Source organism: Echinops telfairi, unplaced genomic scaffold (genome assembly GCF_000313985.2).
Source record: "Echinops telfairi isolate 266 unplaced genomic scaffold, ASM31398v2 ScPeMD7_3533;HRSCAF=4204_0, whole genome shotgun sequence".
NCBI classification, from domain to species: Eukaryota; Metazoa; Chordata; class Mammalia; order Afrosoricida; family Tenrecidae; genus Echinops; species Echinops telfairi.
In genome coordinates, this window is record NW_022107431.1 from 55,441,695 (window position 1) to 55,468,745 (window position 27,051).

Genomic DNA, 27,051 nt, shown 5'->3' on the forward strand with positions numbered 1-27,051 from the left:
GCTTCTGACGGGGCCTGTGCGTCCGGGATCTCAGAAGGCAGCGTGGGAAAGAATTTAACTGGCTCGGTCAGGAATGTGGACTTTGGTGGTACAACTTGACACTTTGTAAGCACATGAAGTGGATGGAGAGAGTTTGAGGTTACAGATGCAATTTGGAAGTTGTCATGGGCTTCTAACTTATTGGCAAACAGGTCAGTTGAAAAAAATAAATAAAATGAAATAAAATACTTATAAATTGAAGTTTTTCTTCAAAATATAAATGGCCTTATTGAATCCCATGGTGGTAAAAATGCATACATTTGATCTTACACACCTTAATTGCTTAGAATTGACAAGGACAGGGAATGCCACCTAACCAATCTAACTCATGAGTCACCTTGTATGAGAAACAGGACCTGTGAGCCAGACCACCGATGACCTCGCTAAGTGAGGACATAGTTGGGTCCCAGCCAACCTGGGACAGCTGCTGTTTTGTTTTGTTTGTTTTTAAGAAACCCTAGGCCTAAGCTTTATGTCCCCTGCCAAGTGTCTAAAAAGGCCCTGTCAGCTCTGGGCTTTGTCTCACTACGTTAGCCCTTTCAGAAGTCTAGACCTGCTGGGGGTCTGTTCCCAGTGGATCCTCACGTGACTGCTCCTCCCACCTGTTGGCTCCATCTCTGAGTAGTTGCCACGTCATGTCATCTCTCTTTTAAAGAAGGCAGCAGTGCCGGGATCCACACAGAAAACGTGGCAGGGACCCTGACAGAACGATGTCACTGCGTTTAGCCCCCACATCTTTACATTTAGCCATATTTGAGAAGGATTGATCTTGATATTGCAATAAGAGTCATATACTAAAGATAAGCAAGCCAAAGATGGCTCTCTGAGATAACAACTTATTAATAACTTGTGTAGGAAGTGCAAAGTAATAGCAAAACAATAGAACAAGGTGACAGGATGTAAAAGAGGCAAGAAGCTAATGGTACCAAAAGAGAGGTGTAAAAATCAGGAGGAGGAAGAGGATGAAGAGCTCAATGCTGGGAGGTTGAACCGGGATGAGTGTGTTTAATGTGCATTTGATGTTTTCATTAAGGACACGCATGTGATGTGTGAGAAGTATCAGTGGCATGAAAGGCAGTACTAAGTCAGTACCACTTTTAGTAGCGTACTTTGGTACTTGGTTAGACAGACAAAAACAAAAGGCATAAAGCTAGATGGGAATGAGGGAACGTTTTTTGCTTTGCATATCTGCTTTCTCTAAGTTAGAATACACATAGCTTGCTGAGAAAAGGAAGCAGTTAAGAGCAAATCTTAAAGAGACAGTTAAAGGCACCTTTTAGCACCTATCTCCTATCATACACACATAGTTACACATGCAAAATGCCCCTAAGAGGACAGAATCCTTTTTAAAAAGCAAAATATTCCTGAAGCAGTAGCTTCTGCTCCTCAGGTGCGGGTGAATTTCCAGCCCCTGGCGGTCTCGCCCCTCGCTCTGGCTTCGGCTCTCATCTGCTCTCATGCTCTCCCTGGGCCTCCTTCCTGCCTTCTGGCTCCCGATTCCCACTTTAGAGGCCCATGACCACCTCCTCTCACTCCTTCACTAAACCAGCATGCCAAAAATTAGTCACAACTAAGGAATGGATGCAAAACTCTTGAAACACATCCTATTCCAAAAGATACAATCCCGTTTGATTTGCCATTTGGAGAAAAAAATTATTCGCAGATGTTGGCTATTTAGATTCTTTTAAAGGAAAGCAAAAGTAAGATTCTGATTTAAAAGCACTTTTGGTGAGCTCATTAGTTTATGGACTGCACAGGGAAATGGCTGTCACTTCTCTGATCTACATTTGAATAGACTTACGGAGGCACCAATCCTTTTCATTCAATAGTTGAGGCCTGAGCCTTTTCCTGTTGCTTTCTAAATGGGTCTCAATCGAACATTTCCCATTCTCCTCTTTGCTTACTTCAATAGTTTAGCAATGTGTCCTTGTATGGACCCTAATAAAGTACAGTTCTAGGCTTTGTATTTAAAATTAGGTGGCTGTTTCAATATTTAATCGTTTCATTACAATACTTCTCCGTTGCTCTTGGGTGTTGCTCTGCTGTTAGTTTTGAGGCAAGAAGAAATATTACTCAATGCAAATGGCTGTACACTCTCCTCTCTTTCTCAATATGATCCCAAGCAACCAATTTTTTCTTGGCGAATTGTTTTGTAGATACTTAAACCTGGAATATTTCCAGCTACGTGGAGCTGCACCTATGTCAAATAAAGGGCATTTTATATTCCAAAGCAAAGCCACCAAAACAACTTTGGATGCTTTTCCCATGTCATGTATCAGTTAAAAGTCAGAGAATCATAATAGACCTGTATGAATAGATATATATAAAAGGGTATGGAAGTTATGACAATAAGTGAAAAGTTACTTTGCCTTCTTCTTTACAAAGCACAATTCCACTGTAACAAAAGTCTCAATGCTATAAATACACTATGAAAGAGAAAAACATATTTCCATGGATTTATCAATGTCTGGCACATCATTACAAAGCAAACATTAACAGGAATTGTGTTTCTGGTTACATAAGGATAATCAGATTATCACAATATTCCTGTTGTGATTTATAAATATCGTGATTTATAAAAATAGTCAGGAATATGAAATATAAAAATAGTCAGGCTGGAAGGTAGCGAGCTTTGGGAATGGATATCGCAAGTATCGCTCCTCAAAAATAATTGAATAGACATTCGTTTCATCTGGTCAGGATTTCAGTTTGGACCCTCCTGACTGTCAGATGTGCTGTTTTGGTTTTCCGTATTCCAGTGTCAGCTGAGCAAATTATTTTAAAGTTCTTTTCCCCACATTAAAATGCTATATGAAGTGTCATGACTTACATGCTTACTATATAGCACATCATAATAGCAAACCAGAGTCTCAGAGGGGCTGGAATATTCCCCAACCGTAAAATAGGGGCTTTTCATCTTTGAAAGTTTATTGTGAAATTGGTAGAATGTATGCATATACACATGATATTTTTAAATTGCTAATCATGTAGTCGGTTCATCTTTTTGAAATATGCCAACTCATCCTTTTGAAGTATGGAAATATACATAATACCATGAAGACTAAATTAAAACATTAGCTATAATTTATGTAACAATTATGACACGCCACTCAAAACTCCAAGTGCTTTATACGCAGTAACTCATTTAATACTCACAGAAACCATATGATGAAGGTACTATTATCACCTACAGAAAGAAAACCAAGGCCCCGCTAGTGTTTGCTACAGCCAGAATTCCAATCTGGTGTTCTAGCCTGGTGACTTCCAGCCGAAGAACAGACTAAGATGAAGGAACAGGCCGCCCATTTCTGAACAACTAAGCACTGAAAAGCTGATGAGTAACTGTGGGACATTGTCACATCTAGGGCTAGGGCTGTCCACCTCTGAGGGATTAGCCTCTGAAACCTGAAGAATAACAGAAGACACTGTCAGATACAGGGCCTTAAAATGGGCCCTCAGGTAGAAGACATTCAGAAGAAGCAGACAGGCATATGGCCTTATAAAGTGTCGAAGGGCAAGAACACCACTTGAGGATTGAGGTGAAGCTAGCCCAAGCCATCGGACTTTCCGATTTTCATATGGTGCTGTCAAAGAAGACTGAGAATACCCGGGGCTGCGGAGAACACACAAATCTGTCTTGGAAGAAGTCCAGCCAGAATGCTCCTTAGCGGCAAGGATGGCAAGATTTCATCTCACGGAATTTTGACATGTTATCAAGAGAGATTAATCCTTAGAGAGGGTGGGACATCATGCTGGTAAAGCAGTAGGTCTGTGAAAGAGAGGAGACATTTAAAGAAATCTATTGGCACAGTGGCTGCAACAATGGCTCAAACACAGTAAACAATGGTGCGGATGGTGGACACCAGGCAGTGGTTTGTTTTCTTGTACATCTGCACTGCATTCGAGTGCCCTCAAAGGGACCCAACAATAACAAGTGTACCCACAATGTGGGCCATATGATTGCACCCACACCCATGGGTAAAATTGCAAATGCCTTTTAAAGTCTCCTTTACGATGATTCAAAGGAATGATTTCGAACAGAGATTCTAGACTTTTAGATTTGGGACATTTCTGAAATTCACCCTGAGAAAAACGTGAGATTCTGACAGAATTCCAACTGTTTAATTCATAAAGTGTGGCATTAACAAAACAGCAATAGGAATGTCTTTTATCACCATCATTCCAAAAAAGAATTTTCAGACCAAATATAAGTTTGAAATAACTCTAAAATCAGAATTAAGACGACTTCTTGAAGCTGTGCATTGTTTTTTATATTTTTGTGCCATTCCAAGGGAAAGAAATAAGCAGTAAACTTGATTTGGAACTGGGGATCATGACACCGTAGAATCTTGTGATTCGTTGAGGTGTTTGCTGTTGTTGGCTGCCATCGAGTTAGCTCTGACCCATAGTGACCTTATGCAAAACAAAAGGAAACACCTTCAAGCCCTGCACCATCCTCACAATTGTCCCTGAACTTGCACCCATTGCTGCGGCCCCTGTGCCAGTCCATCTGCTGGAGGGCCTGCCTTGTCTTCATTGTTCTTCTACGTCACCAAGTACGATATCTTGGGACCGGTATCTTCTGACAATGTGTCCGAAGCAAGTAAGATGAAATAGAGCCACCTTTGCTTCTAAGGAGCATTCTGGCTGTACTTATATGGCATTTATAAGCAGACATAATTTGGATAATGCAAAGTCATCATTTTAAATATGGTTACTAGGAGAGCCACACAGGCCTAGGATGTTGAACAAAATATGTAGGTTTGTGGTCAGATTTGATCAGAATAAGATGCACAAACTCTGTCAATCATTCCTGAAAACTAAGTACATGTGGAAATTGATATGTCTCTAACATTTTCATAGTGTTTGTCTTTCAAGTTACCAAATTTATAGTAACATATTCACACACACGTGTATACAAATATGCATGCATCTACACATATTTACACAAATATACATATATCTATTAGATCCTAAATTTGTATGTTTTGATTATCTTGGGGCCTTCTGTGAATGTTCTTAATCTTCTAAGCTCATAGCCTGACAGCACACCTGCTGTACTGGGCTAAGTGCCAGGGGTGGAGGTGGGGGGCAGGGGGCAATCAGGAAAATTAATTTCCAAGAGCAGTAGATAAATGGCACACCTCATTAGAGAATCTATTTTAAAGGCACATCAGGAGATGTCTACAAGACTTTCATAAGAAATTGATGCTTCTTACCATCATAACCTGGCTGGCTCTCTTTTCAGATTACTGATTTTATTTCCCATAATAAGATTCAAATTCACACTGCATTTAATGAGTGCCTTCTCTGTGTCAAGCACATATATTCTATTAGATTGCTTTATTTAATTCTTACCAAATTGTTTTCAAATGTTGTGAAGAATGCTCACACACACACACAATCATGTAATGATTCATTTTCCTTCCTGTGAATGTGAATTGAAATAAATTATGATCAGACTTCATGAATTAAGGAAGGCAAGACTTCTGCTACAGTGTATCTGTATATTCTGAGAGGAAAACTATTAACTATGACTGACCCCTCTGTTTGTCATACTCTTGAACTCCTATTGGTTTCACTTAATTTTTAGGGAGAAAGCTGCCCCTTTATGCCTCAAAACCAAAGGTATTTTATCCAAAGTAAATAAATTCTGGTCCAGAAGAGATATTACAGTCTGATGAAATTGTTAAGACCCACTTCTTTTTTCTAGAAGGGCTTTTATGGTTGAGCCTGCATTATCATAGAGGCAAGTCCTATAGCAACCATTTTGATACCCTAGTCCCAGTCACTGAAAAGAAGTAACCTTGCCCTGCCCTTCTTGGGCCTTTCAGATACAGCCATCTTCCAGGTAGGAGTGAGGCCAGGCGGATAGCGTCAAGATGGTCACACACCTTGGCTTGATCTTTCTGATCTGAGGTACATATTAGTCGCATGCCCTCACACACTCACAAGAATCCTGTTTTGGATGATAAAATACATAGTCTTCCTACGTGGTTTGTTTGTACTGTGTCAAATTTGCTAAGTTGAAACTACATGCACCAGAATTCATTTCTATGTAAGTTTCCAAGTCACAGTTGGCCCTATGATAAATTCTTATGAGTACTGCAAGACAAAAACAAAGGATTAATGGTTGTTCATTCTCTCAAGCTTGCTATCGAAGGCAGGTGCTGTTGTTACTCATGCATGTTATATGTGAGATGTCAGTGAGCCTCGTTGAGATGTGGCAACAACTGGCAGCATCTCAGCTAGCTCCCTCTGGAATGCTTCCTTCAGCATATCCCATTCGACCAGGTGTGTGTGACGTTCCTCGGTGATAGAGGGCAATTTATTCAGCATCTCACCCACATCATTGTACTTTGAGGTGGTGAGAGACAATTATGAGTTCCAACTTGTTCTTAGCCTCCCCTACTCTAAGTCCATCTGTTCTTTCCAACCTTCAGACTGCTGACTTCAAGCTCAGCCCCAGACACATTACAACAACCTTACATAGACTACCTCATCAGCTGCAAGGGTTCTTTAGCACATCTCAGAGATGGCAGGCTTGATTCCAGGCACAATAGAGCAGCAACACATATTTATTTGGTTCCTCAGGGCCCACAAAAGTCATGTTTACAATATACTATAGTCTGCTAAGTGTGCATTATGAAAACTTTAAATATTGGGCTAATGACCAGAATGAGACAAAGAGGTAACAGAGCACATGCCTTTCGAAAACTGGCACTGATAGATTTAGTTAATGGAGAATTGCCAGAAACCCTCAATTTGCCAAAAGAAACTCAATATCTCTGAAGTGCAATAAAAGGAAGCAAAATAAAAGAAAGTATGCCTGTCATAAATCCCTTATTCTGCATGACTGTTCTCTGACCAAGCCCTGGCTGAAATACCATAGGATTACTTACACATACTATTGCAGAAGAAGTGACAGATGAATGGAATCCTTCTCCCAGTCTCTGTTTATTGATATTCAAAAAAGTGTCTTGTCGTGTTATGAATAAATAAATATCAAACACAATCAGGTACTGACCAGAAGACAAGGTACTAAATTTCACAGCCATGGAAATAGTCATCGCCCCGTTATCTTACAGGTTGCAGAGCGACAGAGCAACTCACATTGTCTTACAGAAATACCTACAAGCTTATTCTGTCTCCATGGGTTTGCCAGTAGGCTCTATTTGGGTCAATCAGACCAAAATTTAAAATTAAGGAATTGTGATGGTTGTCTGGGACAGAATCAGTCTTCTCAATCTAATCAAGTATTTGCTTATGAAAATAGGGTTTTTAAATCTCTATTTCTCTAAGTCTTCAAAAAGTCTATCAACTTATCTTAAGTTTCACAGAGTGAGTCAAGGGCCAGGATGAGCTAACTCTCGTTCTGGTCTTCAAAATTATTGCTAGCAGACTTCCTGGTACTGTTCGTTTTTCTTGTTAAACATTGGCAATTACATAGTTCAAAGCACATTATCCATAAGAATATTCATCATTAGAATAACATGAACCCCTAGAAAAATCTTGAAATGTGTCGACTAAAATGAACATTAGAAGCATAAAGTATCACTCAAATGTTGAAGCTTTCATTGAAGCAAAGGATGTTTTCTGTGAAGAATCCACATGAAAAGGGCAGATTAGAACTTGTTAAACAGAGAAAAGGACACCGAATCTTAATATGAGAGAATGTGCCTCACAAAACAAATACTGACATAAGAGTAAGTAAGAGGTTTCATGGTAAAATTACAGGAGGTGCTTGAATGTACATTCTTTTGGTCCTCGAAACTGATCATTTGAATTTTAATTAGCTGAGTATTTAAACTACATATTTGAAGAATTTATAGCCATCATATTTTAAATATCAAGTTTTATGTGCTTCCCCCTCGCACCCCCCTCCCCCCAATTTCAAACCCATCGGTGAATTCTTCTCATTGCAGACATGGCCTCATGATGACAGTTATCAGAACACATCATCTTGTTCTTTGCACCTGTTGTACTTACAGTATCACTTTATTACCTGAACTATTGCACGGCACCTCCTTATAATTAAGTACTCACCGAGAGATATTGGGCCTTGACAATACAATTTTCTGAGGATAAAAGATGTGAAAGCACGCCTTCAGAATTGCTCCCAGTAACTTGCTTCCTGGTGGTCACCTTGTATCTTATGTTCTGACATTAAACAGAGCTGGAGTCGGTGACCAAAGGAATTTCGTGGAAATGACAGTGTGTGATCTCTAGGTCATAAATGGCCTTTCCAATTTGACATAGTTCTAGGGAAAGCCAGGGACCACGCTGTGAGCATCCGTCGGCCTAAACTCTGCAACCGTGGCAGTGAAACACGTGGTAATGTGTCCACCAGCCTCAGTCAATCCTCCACGTGACTACAGCCCCAGCCAACAACTTGCCTGCAACTGGAACCAGAGCCACCTACGTATTCCACTGCCAGATTCCTGACCCACGGAAAGCATGTGAGATCTTTATTGTTGTTTTTTAGGTCACTTGCTTCTCTATGTATTAACTGTGCAGGATTGCAGAGTTAATAGTATTTGTCCCCATTGCCTTTAACTCCCATCCCCCTAGGAGTGTCTCCCTTTGACTTTATCATTTCTTACTTACTTCCCTCTTAATTTCCTTCCTCTTCCTCCAAAGGAGCCCTGGTGGTATAGAGAGTCATGAGGGGAGGTGCTAACTGCATGGTAGCAGTGAAAACAATCCAATACACGAACCACCAGCCACCCCTTTAGAGAAGGGTGCCATTTGCTGCTTCTTTCAAGATGCCTAGCTCTGGAAACCCATAGCAACAGTCCTACTCTGTACTCAAAGGTCCCTGGGAGTCGGAATTGAACCTGGGGTGGTGAGTTTGTGTTTGCTTTTCCCTTTGCCTCAAGTTATATGTGTCTACCCTCTCGTTAGTAAGTTATCCTCCCTTTGCCTCCCACACCTAGGAGTGTTTCTTGATTTTTTAATATTTTTTATGATAGTAGTGCCATAAAATATTTGTCATTTTATGATTGATTATTTCACTCAGTGTAATGTCTTCCTGGTCCTTCCACAGTATGAGATTTCTCTTAGATTCAGTGCTAGTCTTTAACGTGCAGTATCCCATTGGGTCTGTGTGCCATAGTTTATGCATGCTTCCGCTGATGCGCATTTAGGCTGTAGTCCTCTTTTGCTCTATTGCACATTGTGTCATCATGACCATGGGTGTGCAGATTTTCTACATGAGTGAAGGCTCGTATTTCTATCTACCTAGTAGTAGGATTGCTACTGCTAGTACAAACACGGTGTTTCTATTTTCAACTTTTTAAGGAAGCACCATACCATCTTTGACACTGGTCATACCATTGACAGGCCCCTCGGCACTGCATGGGAGGTCAGTTTTCTCCAGACTTTCTCCAGTATTTGTTGCTTTCTTAACCTTTGTTATTAATGCTGGAGAGAGGGAATATATTGTCCTTTTGATTTGCATTTCTCTAATGGCTGATGATCACAAACATTTTTTTATGTGTCTGTTAGATGCATGAATGTTATCTTTGTGGAAGTGTCTGTTCATGTCCCCAGCCCATTATTAATTGGCTTATCTACCTTTTCCTTTTATGAGGTGGTAGAATTTTTTATACATTTTAGAGATTAATGCCTTTCCAATAGGTCATTTCTTTTGGATTCTCTTTTTATGCTTGATGGAATCTTTTGAAGTGCATATGTGTCTAATTCTAGGAGTTCTGAGTCATCTAGTGTGTCTTCTGCTGTTTGTGTGTTTCAGCTATGTTTGATAGTGTGTTTATATCCTGTATTAAGGGCCCTATGTTTGACCCTACTTTGTAATGGTCTTTATAGTTTTAAGTTTTACCTTTAGGTCTTTGATGCATTGTGATTTTGTGGGGTTTTTATATGGTTTGTGGTAGGGATCCTGTTTCATTTTTTGCATGACTTTTGACATAATTATTTATGCTGAAAAAATAGTGATTGACAATGCAATAAATAAAATTACATTTATAGTCATTCATTGTGTGATGTGTTGTAAAGCCTAGCCTCTACACATGTAGTTAATTTGTGGTATGAGTTATGTAATTTGCTAATGAAGTTCTCCCAGAGAGTAGATCCCAACTTATGCCAGCCCTAGGCATAAGTATATACCCATAGGGTATATGTCTGTCAGAACAGGGTAGAGCTGCCTCTCTAAGGTTACAAGACTTTAAATCTTTATAGGAGTAGACAGCCTTGTTGTTTTTGCAGAGATGAGTTAGAATCACTGAGCTTGTGGTTAGCCGATCACTGCATAGCCTATCACCATTGGGGTTCCTTAAGGTAGTACATAGCTCGAGCTCCCACTTACTAGAGATATAAGTCATCACCCTTAGTTTCTTTGGGGATGTGGCTAGTTTAAACTATCCCTTAATAGTAAAATAAAATAAATCACCAGCTTCTTGCTCAATGGAAAAAAGTAAGAGGCTTGGGTCATAGAACTGTCTGAGACTAGACCCGGCCCAAATGACATGCACAGGGGTGATCAGCATGCTTTCTCCGGAACTTTTTGACACTAGAAAGAAGAAAGCACACCTCCATAAAAGCATCTTTGTGACCAATACCCCCCCTTCCTGGCTGAACATGCGCCGATGCTTTGTCCCCCAGTGATAATTACTATCAAATGCAGTTACTGTCCATAAAGACCACTGCCCCAGGGCACAGGCATCTGTTGTGACATGGGTTCCAGTGTGTCCCTTACCCAGCTAACATGTGAGACTTCTTTCACTTTCAGATATTTCTCATTTCTGAAGCTGTCCTGAGCATCTGTGGCAACGTTCACATTCTTGCTCCGGATCCTGCATCTGGCTTGTCCCTACCTGACCTTCCAGTTTTTGGACTCGAGCCAACGGCCTATCACCTGACCTGGTCTACCAGCTTCAGCAGCCTTGTGAGTGAGCAGCCCGGTGGATGTGAATGAGGGGACTACTCCAGGCAGATATCTGAACTACAAATGTGGGACTGGCAACCTCCTGCCACCAGGTGAGCCATTCCCTTGGCGGTATGTGAGTTCTGGCAGGTGCTGCAGGGAAAACTACAGACGCCTGGGGCATGAGGGCACAAAATGGAGAGAAAGATGGTGGCTGACACCAGGGATGATGAGTGGCATATGAACATTTAGGACAACTACCTCCACCTCATGGGGACTAGCCCTGTACTGATCCTTCTAAAAGAAATTATTTTTGCATAAATATATTTCTATTTTTTACCTTTACAATCTAGTTGCATTTTCTTTCAAAAGCTGATAAAAAATTTGCTTGAATGAAACCAATGGAAGATGATTTGAATTGTCTATCTAAATGCTTCACGGCGCCCATTTGTGATTCAAGATGCAACTCAAATAGGACTCCCTTTTCAAAGAATTTTCAGTCTTCATAATTGATTGAATGAAAGCAATGGAAGATTATTTATCTAAATATGTATATTCTTTCAGAATAGAAAAGAGTATTACAAAATCAAATGCCAATATTACTCATAAGTCTAACATATGTTAGAGAACCTACTGTATGATACACTCTCATTTACAGAGGTGAATAATACTGTATTCCTTTCTGAGAGAAGTTTGACATTTCTGAGATATAGATGAACAAACAGATAATTATGAAACAATGTGTTCACCACTTTAATATAATTACCCATAAAGTGTTAAGAATATATATATGAAGACTGTAAATTCTTTGAAAAGGGAGTCCTATTTGAGTTGCATCTGGAATCACAAATGGGCGCACCTTGAAACATTTAGATAGACAATTCAAGGATGACTCCGAGGTTTCTTTTTTCAGGAATGAATTATGGCTAGGTCATTAATAAATATACAAAATGTAGGAGGAGTTCCTTCCCATCCCTAATACACACTTACTGAAAGAAATAATAAAACAAGAGTGATGCAGAGGCCACCTTTAGCCCTAGTAAGTGAAAAGTAGCCTAGGCTTTATCCGTAGTACCTAATTGCAGTCCCCCAATAGTTACTCTATTGTAAATTGTGTGTTTTCCACAATCTAATATGAAATAACCAGGAAGCAGCAGTATTTGGAAAATATGGTCTTGGTGATGGAAGCAAAGCTGGAGATTGTATAATAGAATTTTGAAAGACCAACACATTCTTCATCGTAAACACATTTTTTCAACAACACAAATGGCAACTATGCATAGACTTCTCCCGATGGAATACAAAGAAATCAAATTGATTACATCTGTGGGAAGAGCTGATGGAGAAGCTCGATACTAGCAGCTGAAACAAGATGAGAGGCTGATTGGGGAACAGACCATCAATTGCTCAGATCAAGTTCAGGTTGTGTCAAGGGCTTGATCTGCTTGGATCCACAATCCATGCTCAGGGGAGCAGCAGTCAAGAGATCAAAGGGTGCATTGCAGTGGGTAAAACTGCTGTTAAAACATTTAAAGGCCTCTTAAAGGGCTGAAAGCCAAGATGTTACTTTAAGGACTAAGAAGCACCTGAACCAAGCGATGGTGTTTTCAATTGTCTCATATGCATGCAAAAATTTGACTTTGAGTAAGGAAGACCAAAGAAGAGTTGATGCATTTGAATTGTGTTGCTACTAAAGCTTGTTGAAAGTACCATTGGTTGCCAAACGAACTTCTGTCTTGGAAGAAGTATAGTCAGAATTTAGCTTAGAGGAAAGTATGGCAAGATTTCATCTCATCTACTTTGGACATGTCAGGGGATGTCAGTCCCTGGAGAAGGACATCATGTTTGGTAAAGTAGCGGGCAGCAAAAAGGAGCTAGACATTCAACAAGCTTGATTGACATAGTGGCTACAATAATGGATTCTATCATCTCAGGAAGAGTTGTACAGATGGTGCAGAACCAGGCAATTCCTTGTTCTCTTGTAGCTGTAAGCTGAAACTGAAGAAAATTAAAAATCAATGAGGGGCACAATAGGACCTGGAGTATGTTCTATCTGAATTTGGAGAACATCTCAAGAACATTAAACACTAATGACAGAAAACACATTAAACACCAATGACAGAAGATCTGATGAGATGTGGGTGAACATCAAAAACATCATTCATGAGGAAAGTAAATATCTTTTTAAAAGACAGGAAATAAATTTCAGAAGAGACTCTGAAAATTGCTCTTAATAATACAGTAACTAAGGCAAATGGGAAAAGGTCATGAAGTCAAAGGACTGAAGAGAAATTTTCAAAAGACAGCTCAAGAAGACAATCTAAACTATTGTAATTAAGTGTGCAAAGACTTGCTGGTAGTTACATAATCTGTTGTCAATTTGAGACTTAAGAGTGAAGGGGTAGAGTGTAGCCTGTCAATCAGGTCACAACTTGAAGACCTCATTTGGAGGCTCTAAGGAGATAAATAGGTCGCTGGAGGCAGGACACACTCCCATTCCTTGTGAGACGTGCTTGCTGCCAAGACACATGAAGCTACGCTAGAGCCATGGAGCTGAAGTAGACAAGTGGAGACCTCTGTCATTGCTGAGATGTCTCAACCGCCACTGGATCCACAAGACTTCCTACCTGCTGGCCTATGATCTTCCTGCATTCAGAGTCATTGCATGTGTTTTGTAAGTCAGAGTAGGACTGTATAGATTGGTATTGGACATATGGGCTAATATTGGATTTATGGACTTGATCTGGACTGGGCTGGGATGCTTTCTCAGTATTCATTTGCTCTTGTATATAAAGCTCTTCCTTATATGCATATGCGTGCCTATGAATTTGTTTCTCTAGTCTACCCAGGCTAATACAGACCTAGAGTTAGAAAACCACGAATGAAGAACACACTCAGCATATTTTAAACTTAAAGAACTAAAGAAAAAAATTAAGCCTTGAATTGTAATAATAAAGATCCGTGGCCAAAACATATGCAGAAAACATCTAAAGAAGATGGAAAGAAAAAAATCACAGTCACTGTACCCAGAACACCTAGACATCTCAACATTTCAAGAGAAAGCATATGAGGAAGAACCAGTGGTATTGAAGGAAGAAGTTCAAGCTGTACTGAAAACATTAGCGAAAAACAAGACTCCTGAAATTGATGGAATTCCAATTGCCATGTTTCAACAGCTGATGAAGCACTGGAAGGACTTACTTATCTATGCCAGGAAAATTAGAAGACAGCTACTTGGTCAGCTGACTGGAAAAGGTCCATATTTGTACCCATTCCAAAGAAAGGTGACTTAACAGAATGCTCAAATTATAGGACAGTAGCATTACTATCAAATGCAAGTAAAAGGTTCCTGAAGATCATCCACGATGGTCTCAACAGGACAATGACCAGGAGCTGCTCCAAGTGCTTGCTGCATTCACAGGAGGACATGGAGTACAGGGTATCATTAGTGATGTCAGGTGGATCTTGGCTAAATACAGACTATTGGAAAGATGCCTTTTTCTAATTGACTATGAAAAGACAATGGATCATGTGGATGATAACAAACTCTAGGTAGGCTTGAGAAGAATAGGAATTCCAGAAGACCTCACTGTGCTCATAGGAACGTGTACATGGATCATGATGCAGTTGTGCTCACTAGAGGGGCAGCAACGAGAAGGCCCTCGGCAAGACAGATGGACACAGTGGCTTCAATCATGGGCTCAGACACAAGAACAGTTGTGATGATTGTGTAGGACATTGCACTCTTTTGTTCTGTTGTGCATTGGGTGGTTATGAGTTGGAAGCAACTCAATGGCACCTAATAACAACATTATGCAAACCTCATTTTGTGAAGCTCTTCTTTTTATTAAAGAATAAAGAACATATACCTTTCAACAGTAAATGCTGTAGTATACTTACATAATTATAAACTTGATAAGTGTAAGTATTGGATTCTCATGCAATTATTTGAATGTATCAAACTATGAAAAAATTTTATGATATTTAATTCTCAAATTGATATCAGTAGAGGCTGAAAAACAAAGGAGAATTGATGAAACTCTATAACCAATATTGACTCAAAATCTAAAATAAGGCACACAATTTGTATTCTTTAATTTTTACACTAAGATGAGTTGAGGGAGAACAAAACCAGAAAAGTTATGTTTGTTTCCATTTAAATGCCAATTTTGATCAATCCTACCTGAAAAGTTTTTGTAATCCACTAGATCAAACATAACCACGGCGACAGCTGACCATGTGATTATGAGAGCAATGACCAGGAGCCAGGCTGCGGGGGAGCTGAATGTTGTCACTATGTCCTCTGTGACTGTCCTCTTCAGCGCTTTCCCAGGGGACTTGGGCACGGACCCATTTTTGTTGTCTATCACCGTTGTGGTTGTAGATGCAATTCCTAAACAAACGTAGAGAAGAGAATTATGATTCAGAAATGCAGGTCAAATATTTGTGACCGAAACCATAATTTGTAAAAGCTAGATTAATTCACTTCTAACATAGAAGCCACCTCTTTGAGGACAGGGACCTGCCTCCATGCCCATTAACCCCTTCTCTCTCCTTCGCCACTTATCTTCCTCCTTGAAACGCATATGCTCCTAGAATCAGCTCTCCAGTTTCCCAAGGTCCCTAAGTGCCACCACTCAGGCCACACATCTTGTCCTTATTTTCAATTTATTTTTGCACCCTGCTTTAAAAATCAAACCAAATCTACTGCCATCAAGTTGAGTCTGACTCTTTGTGACTCTACAGAACAGGGTAGAGCTGCCTCTGTGAGTTTCTAAGACTGGAACATTTCGTGAAAGTAGAAATCTTCATCATTCTCCCATGGGACATATGGTGGTGTCTAACTGCTGACCTTGCAGTTAGCAGCCCAGCACATAGCTCACGGTCACCAGGGCTCCTATAGCTACATACCACTTTCTATATCCACTTTCATAAAGAGAAACAATACTTGTCAAATATACATTATTTATTTACTTTATAAATAAATCAATTTATTTAATATGCCAATGCTGAATACACAAATACCTCTTCTTGGGAATAATCACTGTTGGTTGTTGTTGTTGTTGTTGTTGTTAGGTGTCATTGAGTCAGTTCCCACCCTCAGCGACCTTATGCACAACAGAACAAAACACTGCCCTGTCCTATGCCAACATCGCAATTGTTCCTCAGCTTGAGCCCACTGTATTCAGGCACTGTGTCAAGGCACTTCCTTGAGGGCCTTGCTGTCTTTTACTGCCCCTCCACTTTACCAGACACTATGCCCTTCTCCACGGGCTGGTCTCTCCTGACAACATGTCCAAATTATTAAAGACAAAGCCTCCCACCCTTGCCTCTAAGGGGCACTCTGGCCATACCTCTTCCAGGTCTGACCAGTTTGTCTTCTAGCAGCCCATGTTTATCAGGGAAAAACAATTCCCCTGTGGGAAGTTCTATCTGGAAATCCTGATTTAATTGAATAATTGACAATCCTATAAAGATTTTTCATTGCTTCTTTTTTTCTTTGCTTGCGTCGTGTTCTTTTTCTACTAGATGTAAAAGGCACATAAAATGTAAGAGAGTAATGCTGTTCAATTTTATTATATTTTGTAACATATTTTCCTGATGTCAGATGTCTATATAGTCTTAAAATTAAATTGTGAAATGAAATATAAAACTAAATAAACAAATAAGATTTGTAACTTTGCTACCCAGAAACAGCTATGATGAATGTATTTTTCTATTTGCACTCACTTTTATGAAAGTAAAAAGGACTGGCCCCAGGGTTTCCGTTCGTACAGGTAACACGTTTATTCCAAACAGAACACGACTCAACGAATCTCTGAGCCCAGTGGCTGACTGTAGCTAAGGCCTCTCATCAATGCAGGTGTCATATTCTCCTTAGAATTCCTTGAGAACAAATATACCTCTTGTGCCATGAAAAAGTAATATTTTGAAGTCAGACTAGTATAAAGTTTTAACAAAATTCTAGTGTGCATCCCTCCAAATCATTTAAATTCTGCAGTAGACTTATGGGAATTCTGCTCAATACAAAGCAACAGTTTTGAGAGGAATCCAGTTTTAAGGAAAGTCGGGAAGAACTCAGAGATGAGTCAAAGTAAAGAAGACCATAAATCTTGACAAATAAAGAAATTAGTGACAGCGCTAGTAGTAGAAGAATAGAATTACCATTGTTGTGTTGCTACTGAAGTTGGGATCTCAATGATTCATCATTTTCACTTTTAAATAAAATTTTCAGCACAATTTAGCTTCATAGATGCCAAAAACTTTATGCAAAGGTCAATGAGCTCAACCAAAAAAAAGCATAAACAAAACAAAAATGACTGCCATCAAGTGAATTTCAAATCATAGTGACACTAAAGGACAAAGTAGAGCTGACCCTGTGTGCTTCTGAGACTGTAAATCCTTAAAAGAGTAGAAGCCTTGTATTGCTCCCACCGAGCATCTGGTGGTTTTGAACTGATAACCTAGCAGTTAACACCCCAATGCATAACCCACTATACCATGATGAGCTTCCTAAGAACTGATTTTCCCATCAGTCTATTAGCACAAATGTAATTAATCAAAAGAAAGCTGATGGTGCCCGGCTATCAAAAGATATAGCATCTGGGGTCTTAAAGTCTTTAAGACAAACAAGTGGTCATATAATAGCTGAGAAGCAACAAAGTCCACATAGAAGAAGCACACCAGCCTGTGTGATCATGAGGTGTGGATAGGATCAGGTATCAGGCATCAAAGACCCAGAATAAAAAATTATATCAAGGTGAATGATGGGGAGAGCGGAGTGGAGACCCAAAGCCCATCTGTAGACAACTAGACATCCCCTTACAGAAGGGTCACAAGGATGAGACAAGCATGCAGTATAGCACAGATGAAATATACAACTTTCCTCTAGTTCTTTAATGCTTCCTCCCCCTTCACTATCAAGACCCCAATTGTATCTTACAAATCCATCTAGACCAGGGCATGTAAATGAAAGCAGATAAGAGCTGGAAATACAGGGAATCCATGACAGATAAACCCCTCAGGACCAATAATGAGAGTAGTGATACCAGGAGGGGAAGGGGAAGGTGGGGGGATAAAGGGAGAACAGATCACAATGATCTACATATAACCCCCTCCCTGGGGAATGGACAACAGAAAAGTGGGTGAAGGGAGACATTGATCAGTTTACGACATGGAAAAATAATAATAATTTATAATTTATCAAGGGTTCATAAGGGAGGGAGGGTGGGAGAGGGAAGGGAAAAAATGAGGAGCTGATACCAAGGACTCAAGTAGAAGAAACATTTTTTGAAAATGATGATGGCAACATATCTACAAATTCGCTTGACACAATGGATGTATGTATGGATTATGATAAGAGCTGTAGGAGCCCCAATAAAGTGATACAAAAGAATGAAATTAATCAAGATGATTTTGTGGCTTGATCTGTAACAGGATATAAATTTTGGATTTTCTAATATAATCCAGTGAGCAAGGTCCAATCAAAACAGTGGCTTCCTAGGGGATCTTCTGGACCAGTTAAATTCAAGGCAGTAGATCAGTCAGAAGGTTATGAATCTGGATCCAAAGGAATGTGCTTGACACCTTATCTCTGAGGGTATAGGTTAGCATAGAGGTTTAATATGAAGACGTTTGAAGACAATGGTAAACTGGTGAGAAAAAGATCAGAAAAATTGTGCCAGGATTTTTTTTCTTTCGCTATCAAGACAATTCACCTGCTCATTCTTTGAAGGTTGCAAGGACCAGTATAGGAGAATTTCCATGGGAATCCTTAGCCCGTTTACCTCACCACCCTGAGCTTGTTGTGCTTTTGACTTCTTTTCATTCCACAAACTTGAAGAATGTTTAAAATGAAGCATTATGAATACTTTGAGGATGTCCAAGCTGCTGTTTTTCAGTAGGATATCCAAGATGGTTCTGTTCATTCAACTGTGAACAGAAAGTTGTGAGAAAAGGAGTAGGGAATACTGCATGGTTTAAATCAGGAAAGATGTGTGTCAGGGTTGTATCTTCTAACCATTTTGTCCTATCTATATACAGAGCAAATTACCAGAGAAGCTGGATTATATGAAGAAGAGTGAGGCATCAGGATAGAAAGAAAGCTTATTAAGAACCTGTGGTAAGGTGGCCACACAATGATGGTTTTTGTTCTTTGGTGTCTGCTACCTGATTGTGTTCGCACAGGCTCGTGTGCGTCTTCTCTGTGGGCTTTATTGTTTCGGAGCTAGATGGCCGCTTGTTTGCCTACAAGCCTTTAAGACCCCAGACGCTATATCTTTTGATAGCTGGGCACCATCAGCTTTCTTCACCACATTTGCTTATGCACACGTCAGTCTTCAGCGATCATGTCTGGAAGGTAGGTATCATGAAGTGACCGTTTAGCTGAGCAAGCTGCTCTTAGGGGAATGCGCATGAGAAGGCTCAATGTCCACCTGCCACCCTACTACCAAACCTATAATTATTTGCACCTAGGTCCGTTCCCCCCGCAATCTTAAATACTCCTACTTCTTTCCTCTATTTCTTTACACTTTCTTCCTGTCCCATTACCATGTTCAGCCCTCATTCTGGTTTCGGTAATTCCTTGCAGTTACCTTCCCCTTGGTCACTCCCTACCAGTCCTCCCATCCCCTCCCTACCATTGGTTTTGAACCATGTGTTGTTCCCTTGAAGACAAATGTGTGCATAAGTAAGTGTGGTGAAGAAGGCTGATGGTGCCCGGCTATCAAGACCTATAGCGTCTGGGGACTTAAAGGCTTAAAAGTAAACAAGTGGTCATCTAGCCCAGAAGCAACAAAGCCCACATGGAAGCAGCACACGGAAGGGCCGAAGGGTCCAGGCTTCAAACACCAAAGGCAGTGGGGAAGAATCATATCATCGTCAATGAGGGTGGCGTGTGATGAGGACCCAATGCCCATCTCTAGACAACTGGACATACTTTGCAGAGGGGTAGTGGGGAGGAGATGAGTCACTTAGGGTTCAGTATAGCAATAATGAAATCCACAACCTTCCTCTAGTTCTTAGCTTCCTCCCCCCAACTACCAGGACCCCTATTCTGCCTTGCAAATCTGGTTAGACAAGAGGATGCACAGCAATACAGATGGGAATTGGAAACACAGGAAATCTAGGACAGATGAATCCCTCAGGACCAGGAGTGACAGTGGCGATACCAGGAGGGAAGGGGGGCATAGAAAGGGGGAATTGGTCACGGGGATCTACATATAACCTCCTCTCTGGGGGATGGGCAGCTGAGGGGTGGGTGAAGGGAGACGCTGGGCAGCATAAGGTAAGATATAATAATAATTTATAAATTATTAAGGGTTCATGGGGGAGGGGGAGGGGGAATGGAGGGGGAGAGGGAAAAAAAGAAAATGAGCTGATTCCAGGAACCCAAGAGGAAAACAAATTTTGGGAATGATGAGGGCAATAAATGTATAGGTGTGCTTTACACAATTGATCTATGTATTGTGATGAATTGTATGAGCCCAATAAAATGATTAAATAAAAAATTTTAAAAGTTAAAAAAAAAGAACCTGTGGTATACAGACAATGCAACCTTGCTTCCTAAAAGTGAGGATGTGTTGATGCACTTGCTGATGAAGATCAAGGATTATAATTCAATGTAATGGAAGACAACTCAATGTAAGGAAGACCAAAAAACTCACAACTGGACCAATAGGTAACATCATAATAAATGAAGAAACGGTTGAAGTCGTCAATGAGTTTTGTCTTCCTTGGATCCACAATCAATGCTCATGTAAGCAGCAGTCCAGAGATCAAAAGATGCGTTGGGCAACGCTGCTGCACAAGAGCTCTTTAGAGTATTGAAAATCAAGGATATTTCTTTGAGGAATAAGATGCACTTGACCCAAGCCATGGTATTCTCCATTGCATCATATGCAAGTGAGAGTTGGACATTAAATAAGGAAGACAGTAGAAGAATAGAATTATAGTGCAAGAGAAGAATATTGAAAATCCCATGGACTGCTAAGAGGAGAAAGAGATCTGTATTGGAAAAAGTAAGGGCAGAGTGCATCTTAGAGGCAAGGATGACATGACTTTGTCTTTTATACTTTGGACATGTTGTCAGGAGAGACCGGTCCCTGGCAAAGGATATCATGTTTGGTAAAGTGGAGCGGTGGTGAAAAAGACAGCAGTCCTGAACAAGATGGATTGATGTGCTGGCTGCATCAGTGGTCTCGAGCATGGGAATGATCGTGCGGGTGGCGCAGGACTGTGCAGTGTTGAATGCTGTTGTGCAGTGTCACTGTGGGTTGGAACCAACTCAATGGCAACTAACAACAACAGCATCAGAGAGTGTAGAAATCTCTGGAGGGAGGTTAGGGAAACAGAAACACCACCATCCAAAATGGATGGACCTAGGTGAAAAACATACCAAGGGCCAATAGCTTCGCACTTGGATAGTTTGGGTTTTTTTTAAATAAAAGATTCTGATTTTGTAGCAATACTTCTTGATTTGCCCTCAAACCTATTTGGAATTTTTTTTCTAAATCCTAATCGTAGTATCCTTTATGTTTTTTAATAATAAACATATTCTCTTCCTGTTGTATATTTCTTAGTAAGTATATCCTCAACTGCACATAGTTTATTTTAAAAACGTTTCTATCTTGGGACACACCAAAAGTTTAATCAGCACACAATGATTATTTCATTGAGATATAATCATCTATAGAACTACTGGTTCAAATAACTGAATTCCTTTTATGGCTATTGAGAATATTTGCATGTTTATGTAACTTTCTGAGCTAACCTCTCTGCCTGGAGAGAGGTTACACCGGTACACAAATCCCTCAGGAAACTGCTTTTTTTACTGCACCTTTATTTTGAAAATACCCTAATATTGATGTTAAGGTACCTGGACTAGTAAGCACTCAATGGCAACCATCCATGCATCGCAGACCACAGTTCACACACCTTGTTTGGAATAGAGCAGTGCATGCATGAGCGGGCACACTAATGGACATACGTATACACGTAGGAGTGGAATTAATCTTTTGAGGAACCACCCAACTGTTTTCCCCAGAAGATAAACCATTTTAAAATCCTAGCAGTAGTGGATGAGGATTCCTATACATCCTCATCAAAACGTTTTGTTTGCTGCATATTTAATCATAGTCATCTTAGTTTGCAGAAAGTGATGATGCCCACGGCTTTGATTAAAATAAGGAGTGTAGCGAGTTACATGTAACACTTCTAACCACAAGACCATCAGTTGGGACCCACCTGCTGCTCCTGGGAGAAAGATGAGGTTTTATGCTCCTGTAATGAAACCCAAAGGGGCGGTTCTACTCGATCCTACAGGGTCTCCGCGAGTCATCATTTACTCAAACGGCACTGAATTTGGATGCTGATTAATGAAACTAATATGATTGAATATCTTTTCATATATTTGTTGTCCTTTTGGTCATCTGCTTTGATGAAAAATCTATTCAAGCCATTTGTCTAATTTTGAAAAACAGGTTGGTTGACTTTTTGTTGTTAAATTTTAAACATGCTTTAAATATTCTGGGTATATGGTCCCCAAATTATTTCTTCCAATTTGTAAGTTGTTTCTTTACTTTGTTGATAAAGTCTGTTGATGAACAAGTTTTTAACTATTCATTTTTTGTCTTTTTCTGTTCATGCTTTTTGTTTGAACCTGTTAAAGCAATGCTTACACAGAGTGCTGATGCTGTCAGCCTACTTTAAGGGACCACTTTCAGGTATGGAAGGAAAAATAATATAATACAGTCTACAACATTAAGTATTCAATTAATGTCACTTTAAAAGTGTTACTTTAAAAAAATTATGTATTTCCTTACCTATGGCATTGATCAAGCATCCTTCTCTTTATAAAATAAGAGAAGTAACATAAAATTCTATGATTATCCAGGGCAGAGAAATCAAATACAGTCAGGAAATGTTAATGATAATCAGATGTAACTCCCAAACCACACTGGCTGTTAGTGAGTCAATCCCGACTCATCACAGGGTGATAATATGTTAGTCTAACAGTTTTAAATCTAGGCCCATATTTTTTAAGAATAAGAAGCTGAGGAAGAATATCAGTGGTAAAATGATTTACTTAAGATTCTAAAATTATTTTGTGACAAAATTTAAAGCTAGTGGCTATGAATATCTGTTCTTTTCTGAAAAATTATAAGAATACCCCAAGTTCATGAACTCAATTTATTTGAAATGATAGCAAAAAGAAGAAAAAATATCTTCAGAGAGCAGATTTCACAGACTATACTTGAGATGGTGCTCAAAGAAGGAAAATTAGAAAGAGCTCATATTATATCCTCTCATTGATTTTTGTGCCAAATTCCCATCACTTCTAATGGCAGTTCTGAAAATGGATGAATGATAAGGAGTGCTTTGAAATCTGATTTAAGACCCAAGTGGGGCTACAAGTGAATCCAACCTTTGGAATAATGATTTGCAGGAGAGTAAGTGAATTATGAGTGGTAAGGAGCGGCACACCTGAAAGTTGATATGTTGCTAATCTCCAATTTACAAAAAGCTCTGGATCGCTTCCTACTGCTGCTGAGTAGACAACACCTGAAAAATTGCTTTTGCCCTTCAGATTTTCTTCTGTGAGCTGAGAATTAGGCAGGACTTCTGTAGACAATATCTCACACACCTGGTTGGTACCTCGAAGCTGAGACGCAAAATGTGTGACAATTTGATATAAATAGATGAATCCTGGTCACATCTTTAAAGCCAGAAAATAAAATGAGAACATGAATTTTGATATTTCTTGTATTTTTCAGAAAAATAAGAAAGGGAAGAATGTTGGCAAACCATGAAAGCTCAGAGTTAAGGCATTACTTTTCATATTTTGTAAAGTGTTGATAATATTATGAAATCCAGATTTTATTCCATTTTACAATCTTACTAAGACATCATAGTACCCTATTTTAGATAAATTAGAATGATAAAGTTAATAATAAATGATTATGGAAGCTTTCTATATCCTCAACATTTTACATCATCACTTTAACTAAAAATAAATAAAAAGTCAAATGTAATAAAAAAATTTTTCTTTCATTTATAGCCCCAAAGTCATTAACAACCTATAGAAACCTAAGGGTCACTGTGTTTATGGAAACTTCAGTGTTTGTTGGTCTTTGCTGTGGAAGCACCCAAACTTTCACCTTTTTTTTTCCTATTCAAATTTGCTTCCTGTAATACAGAGAACCAGGAGGGAAGGCATTGAAGGGGGGTGAGGGGTGGTGGAATTGCTCTCTTCGACAGCTGGTCAAGAAAAAGGCAAAGAGAAGCGTGGGTACGTGGAGATTATTTGTTTGAGAAGCACTTTGAAGATGGATGACAAGAGTTAGTTATTGATGTGGGTGAAAAAACGAGGGGTAACTATTGCTGAGCAATTTGGTATGGGCGCTGCATCTTGAAAGTTGGCATCTCAGAATGGGAGCGAAGCAGCTAGAATATGTACTTACTTTTTAATTTCATTCCTTTTGATTTCATACAAATTATTTTGATTACCAGACAGCCAGAATTAGGTTCAAAAGAAATAGGGATCAGTCTGAAGAGCCATATGACTCTGTTCCCTACAGTAACATGAGGCTGCTTATCTAGAGGCACAAGGAGGGCTCTTGCATTCGGGTTACACACAGAATAATGAAGCACAAGCCTCCTGATAGAAGTCACTTAACCTCATCATGCCTTATTGATCACATGAAGAAATGCCGACTGCATTTGCCACTTATTATCCCTATGGGACACTGGCAATACAAGCTTTCTCGGAATTCTTAAAGAAATTTCCTATATTCTAGAATGGCATAAATAAAATCTTATAAACGTATTTTCACAGAAACTTCCATTTAATTATGAATTTTGATTTTCACTCTGCAACAATGGATGGTGTTCGCTGACATCCAGTGGATCCTGACTTCTGGCGACCCTATAGGACAGAGTAGAACTGCGGCTGTGAGTTTCCGAGATTGTGATTCTTCATCCTCATAGAAAGTCCCATCTTTCTAGCATTGAGAAGCTGGTGGCATTAAACTGCTAACCTTGAAGATTGTAGGAGAACGTGCAATCTCTACGCTACCAGGACTCCAATATGGATGGGATAAAACTCTACGTTATTTTTTTTTCTTTCAAGAACAAGAGTAAAAGAGAGAGGAGTTTGAACTATAAAAGCAAGATAAAAATGTGTATTTTTACCTAGTCATAATTGTATAAATCATTTTTAAGTGCTCATAACAAATGTGCATGTAGATAAAACCTTTAGTGAAGCTATATAAAAAGATCCCATGACAATTCAAGTTAAAGAGTGAACGTTTTTATCTTTTCATTTATGCAGTTTGAAAATTGTAGTGTTTGTGGAATGTCTATATGTCATATACAAGGAAAACTGTGAAATTGAATTATGATTTTAGAGGAAGTATGTGTATATAGAAATTAAATAAAAGAGACTTTGGGAGACATGATAAACCATGAAAATTCACGCCAATACTCTTGCTCAAAATAACCATAGATATTTGAATTGATATACATAATGCACTTTACTCAAGAAATAACGTAGAATGATTTTTCAGCCCTTTAAAAATTACAGTTTATCTGTACCAGTGTACCTCCTCTGGTCTAGCCAGACTTGCAAGATCGAATTCGAGTCACGGTAGTGGGAGCGGGGAGGAAACATTTAGGAACTAGAGGAAAGTTGTATTTCTCATCATTGTTACATCGCACCCTGACTGGCTCATCTCCTCCCCGAGACCCCTCTGCAAGGGGATCTCCAGTGGCCTACTAATGGGCTTTGGATCTCCACTCCGCACTCCCCCCATCATTCACTATGAAAATACAGGGAATCCAGGATGGATGAGCCCTACAGGACCAGTGGTGTGAGTGGCGAAACAGGGAGGGTAAAGGGAGAATGGGTAGGAAAGAGGGAACCGATTACATGGAACTGTGTGTGACCTCCTCCCTGGGGGACAGACAACCGAAAAGTGGGTGAAGGGAGACGTCGGAGAGGGCAAGATATGACAAAATACCCATTTATAAACTATCAAGGGCTCATGAGGGAGGGGGCAGCGGGGAGGGAGGGGAAAAATGAGGACCTAATGTCGGGGGTTTAAATGGAGAGAAAATGTTTTGAGAAACGATGTACAAATGCGCTTTACACAATTGATGTGTGTATGAATTTGGATAACAGTTGTATGAGCCCCTAATAAAATGTTTTAAAAAAAAGAAAGAAAAAAAATTACAGTTTATTCTATTTCAAGGATGAAAATTGTTTTGCCTCAAAAAAAAGCTGGCCTTATGCCCATTTCAGTTCAGTGGAAGCTCTAAATTGCCACTTTTGCCACCAGAATTTAGGATGTATTCATTATAACACAATTGCAAAGAGCATTTTGTCCATTGACTCTACCTGCAGAAGTGTCATTTCATTTAAAAAAGAAAGACCAAAGAGCAACTTTACCTAGTACTCCACACCCATCGTCTCCCTGCCCCCTTCCCTATTACAACAGAATTAAACAGTGAAGCTCCCTCCTAATTCTAGCCATCTGGATGATCTTCAAGCTAAGCCTGACCATGCTGAATATTTACTCTGAATGATGACCGGAATGATGGGATGATCAGAATCCTCCACAGTTACTGTGTAGTTTCTGCGGACGCTCTGCTAGGGCTGTCAAGCTGTTAGGATGTGAGCAGACTCTGCCAGTGGACCGTGAGCCCATAATTAAGAAAAATGCTGCAAGATGGCAGAGACTCAGTGTGCAGGTACCACTGTGCAGCTACTGGAAGATACCGCTATGACTACAGACAAAACATTTTGATTTAGTTATGTTGGCATTACCATCAACCCAGGGTTCTGACTGGTGCTCTTGCCCTTGTAATGCAAATCATTTTCTTTTATCTGTTCGGGTCATGAGGAGGAATCAATTGGAGTCACTCTGTGTGCAACAGTTTTTAAAAATTATTTTTATTTTTGACCGAAAGACTCAAATCTCACTCTTGTTTCTCAAGTGCTGGTGCTATCATGGCCTTAAATGAGAAGGCATCTTTGGGGATTTGGGAGACTTTAAACAGCCCAGTTTCTGTGACTGAGGTCTCATTTCTAAGAAGAGTTCGCTCGTGTTCTAAGAGAAGAGTGGATTCTC

The 27,051-nt window shown here is 39.7% G+C and overlaps 1 protein-coding gene across 1 annotated transcript in view; it reads right to left on the reverse strand.

Annotated features, from left to right (window-relative positions):
- The window catches only part of TRDN (triadin), a 162,027-nt gene that overhangs the window by 68,333 nt on the left and 66,643 nt on the right, over positions 1-27,051 (reverse strand). The window contains exon 2 of the mRNA XM_030886728.2: positions 15,108-15,317. Coding sequence (XP_030742588.2) covers positions 15,108-15,317 — 210 coding nt within the window. The remainder of the gene's footprint in view (positions 1-15,107; positions 15,318-27,051) is intronic.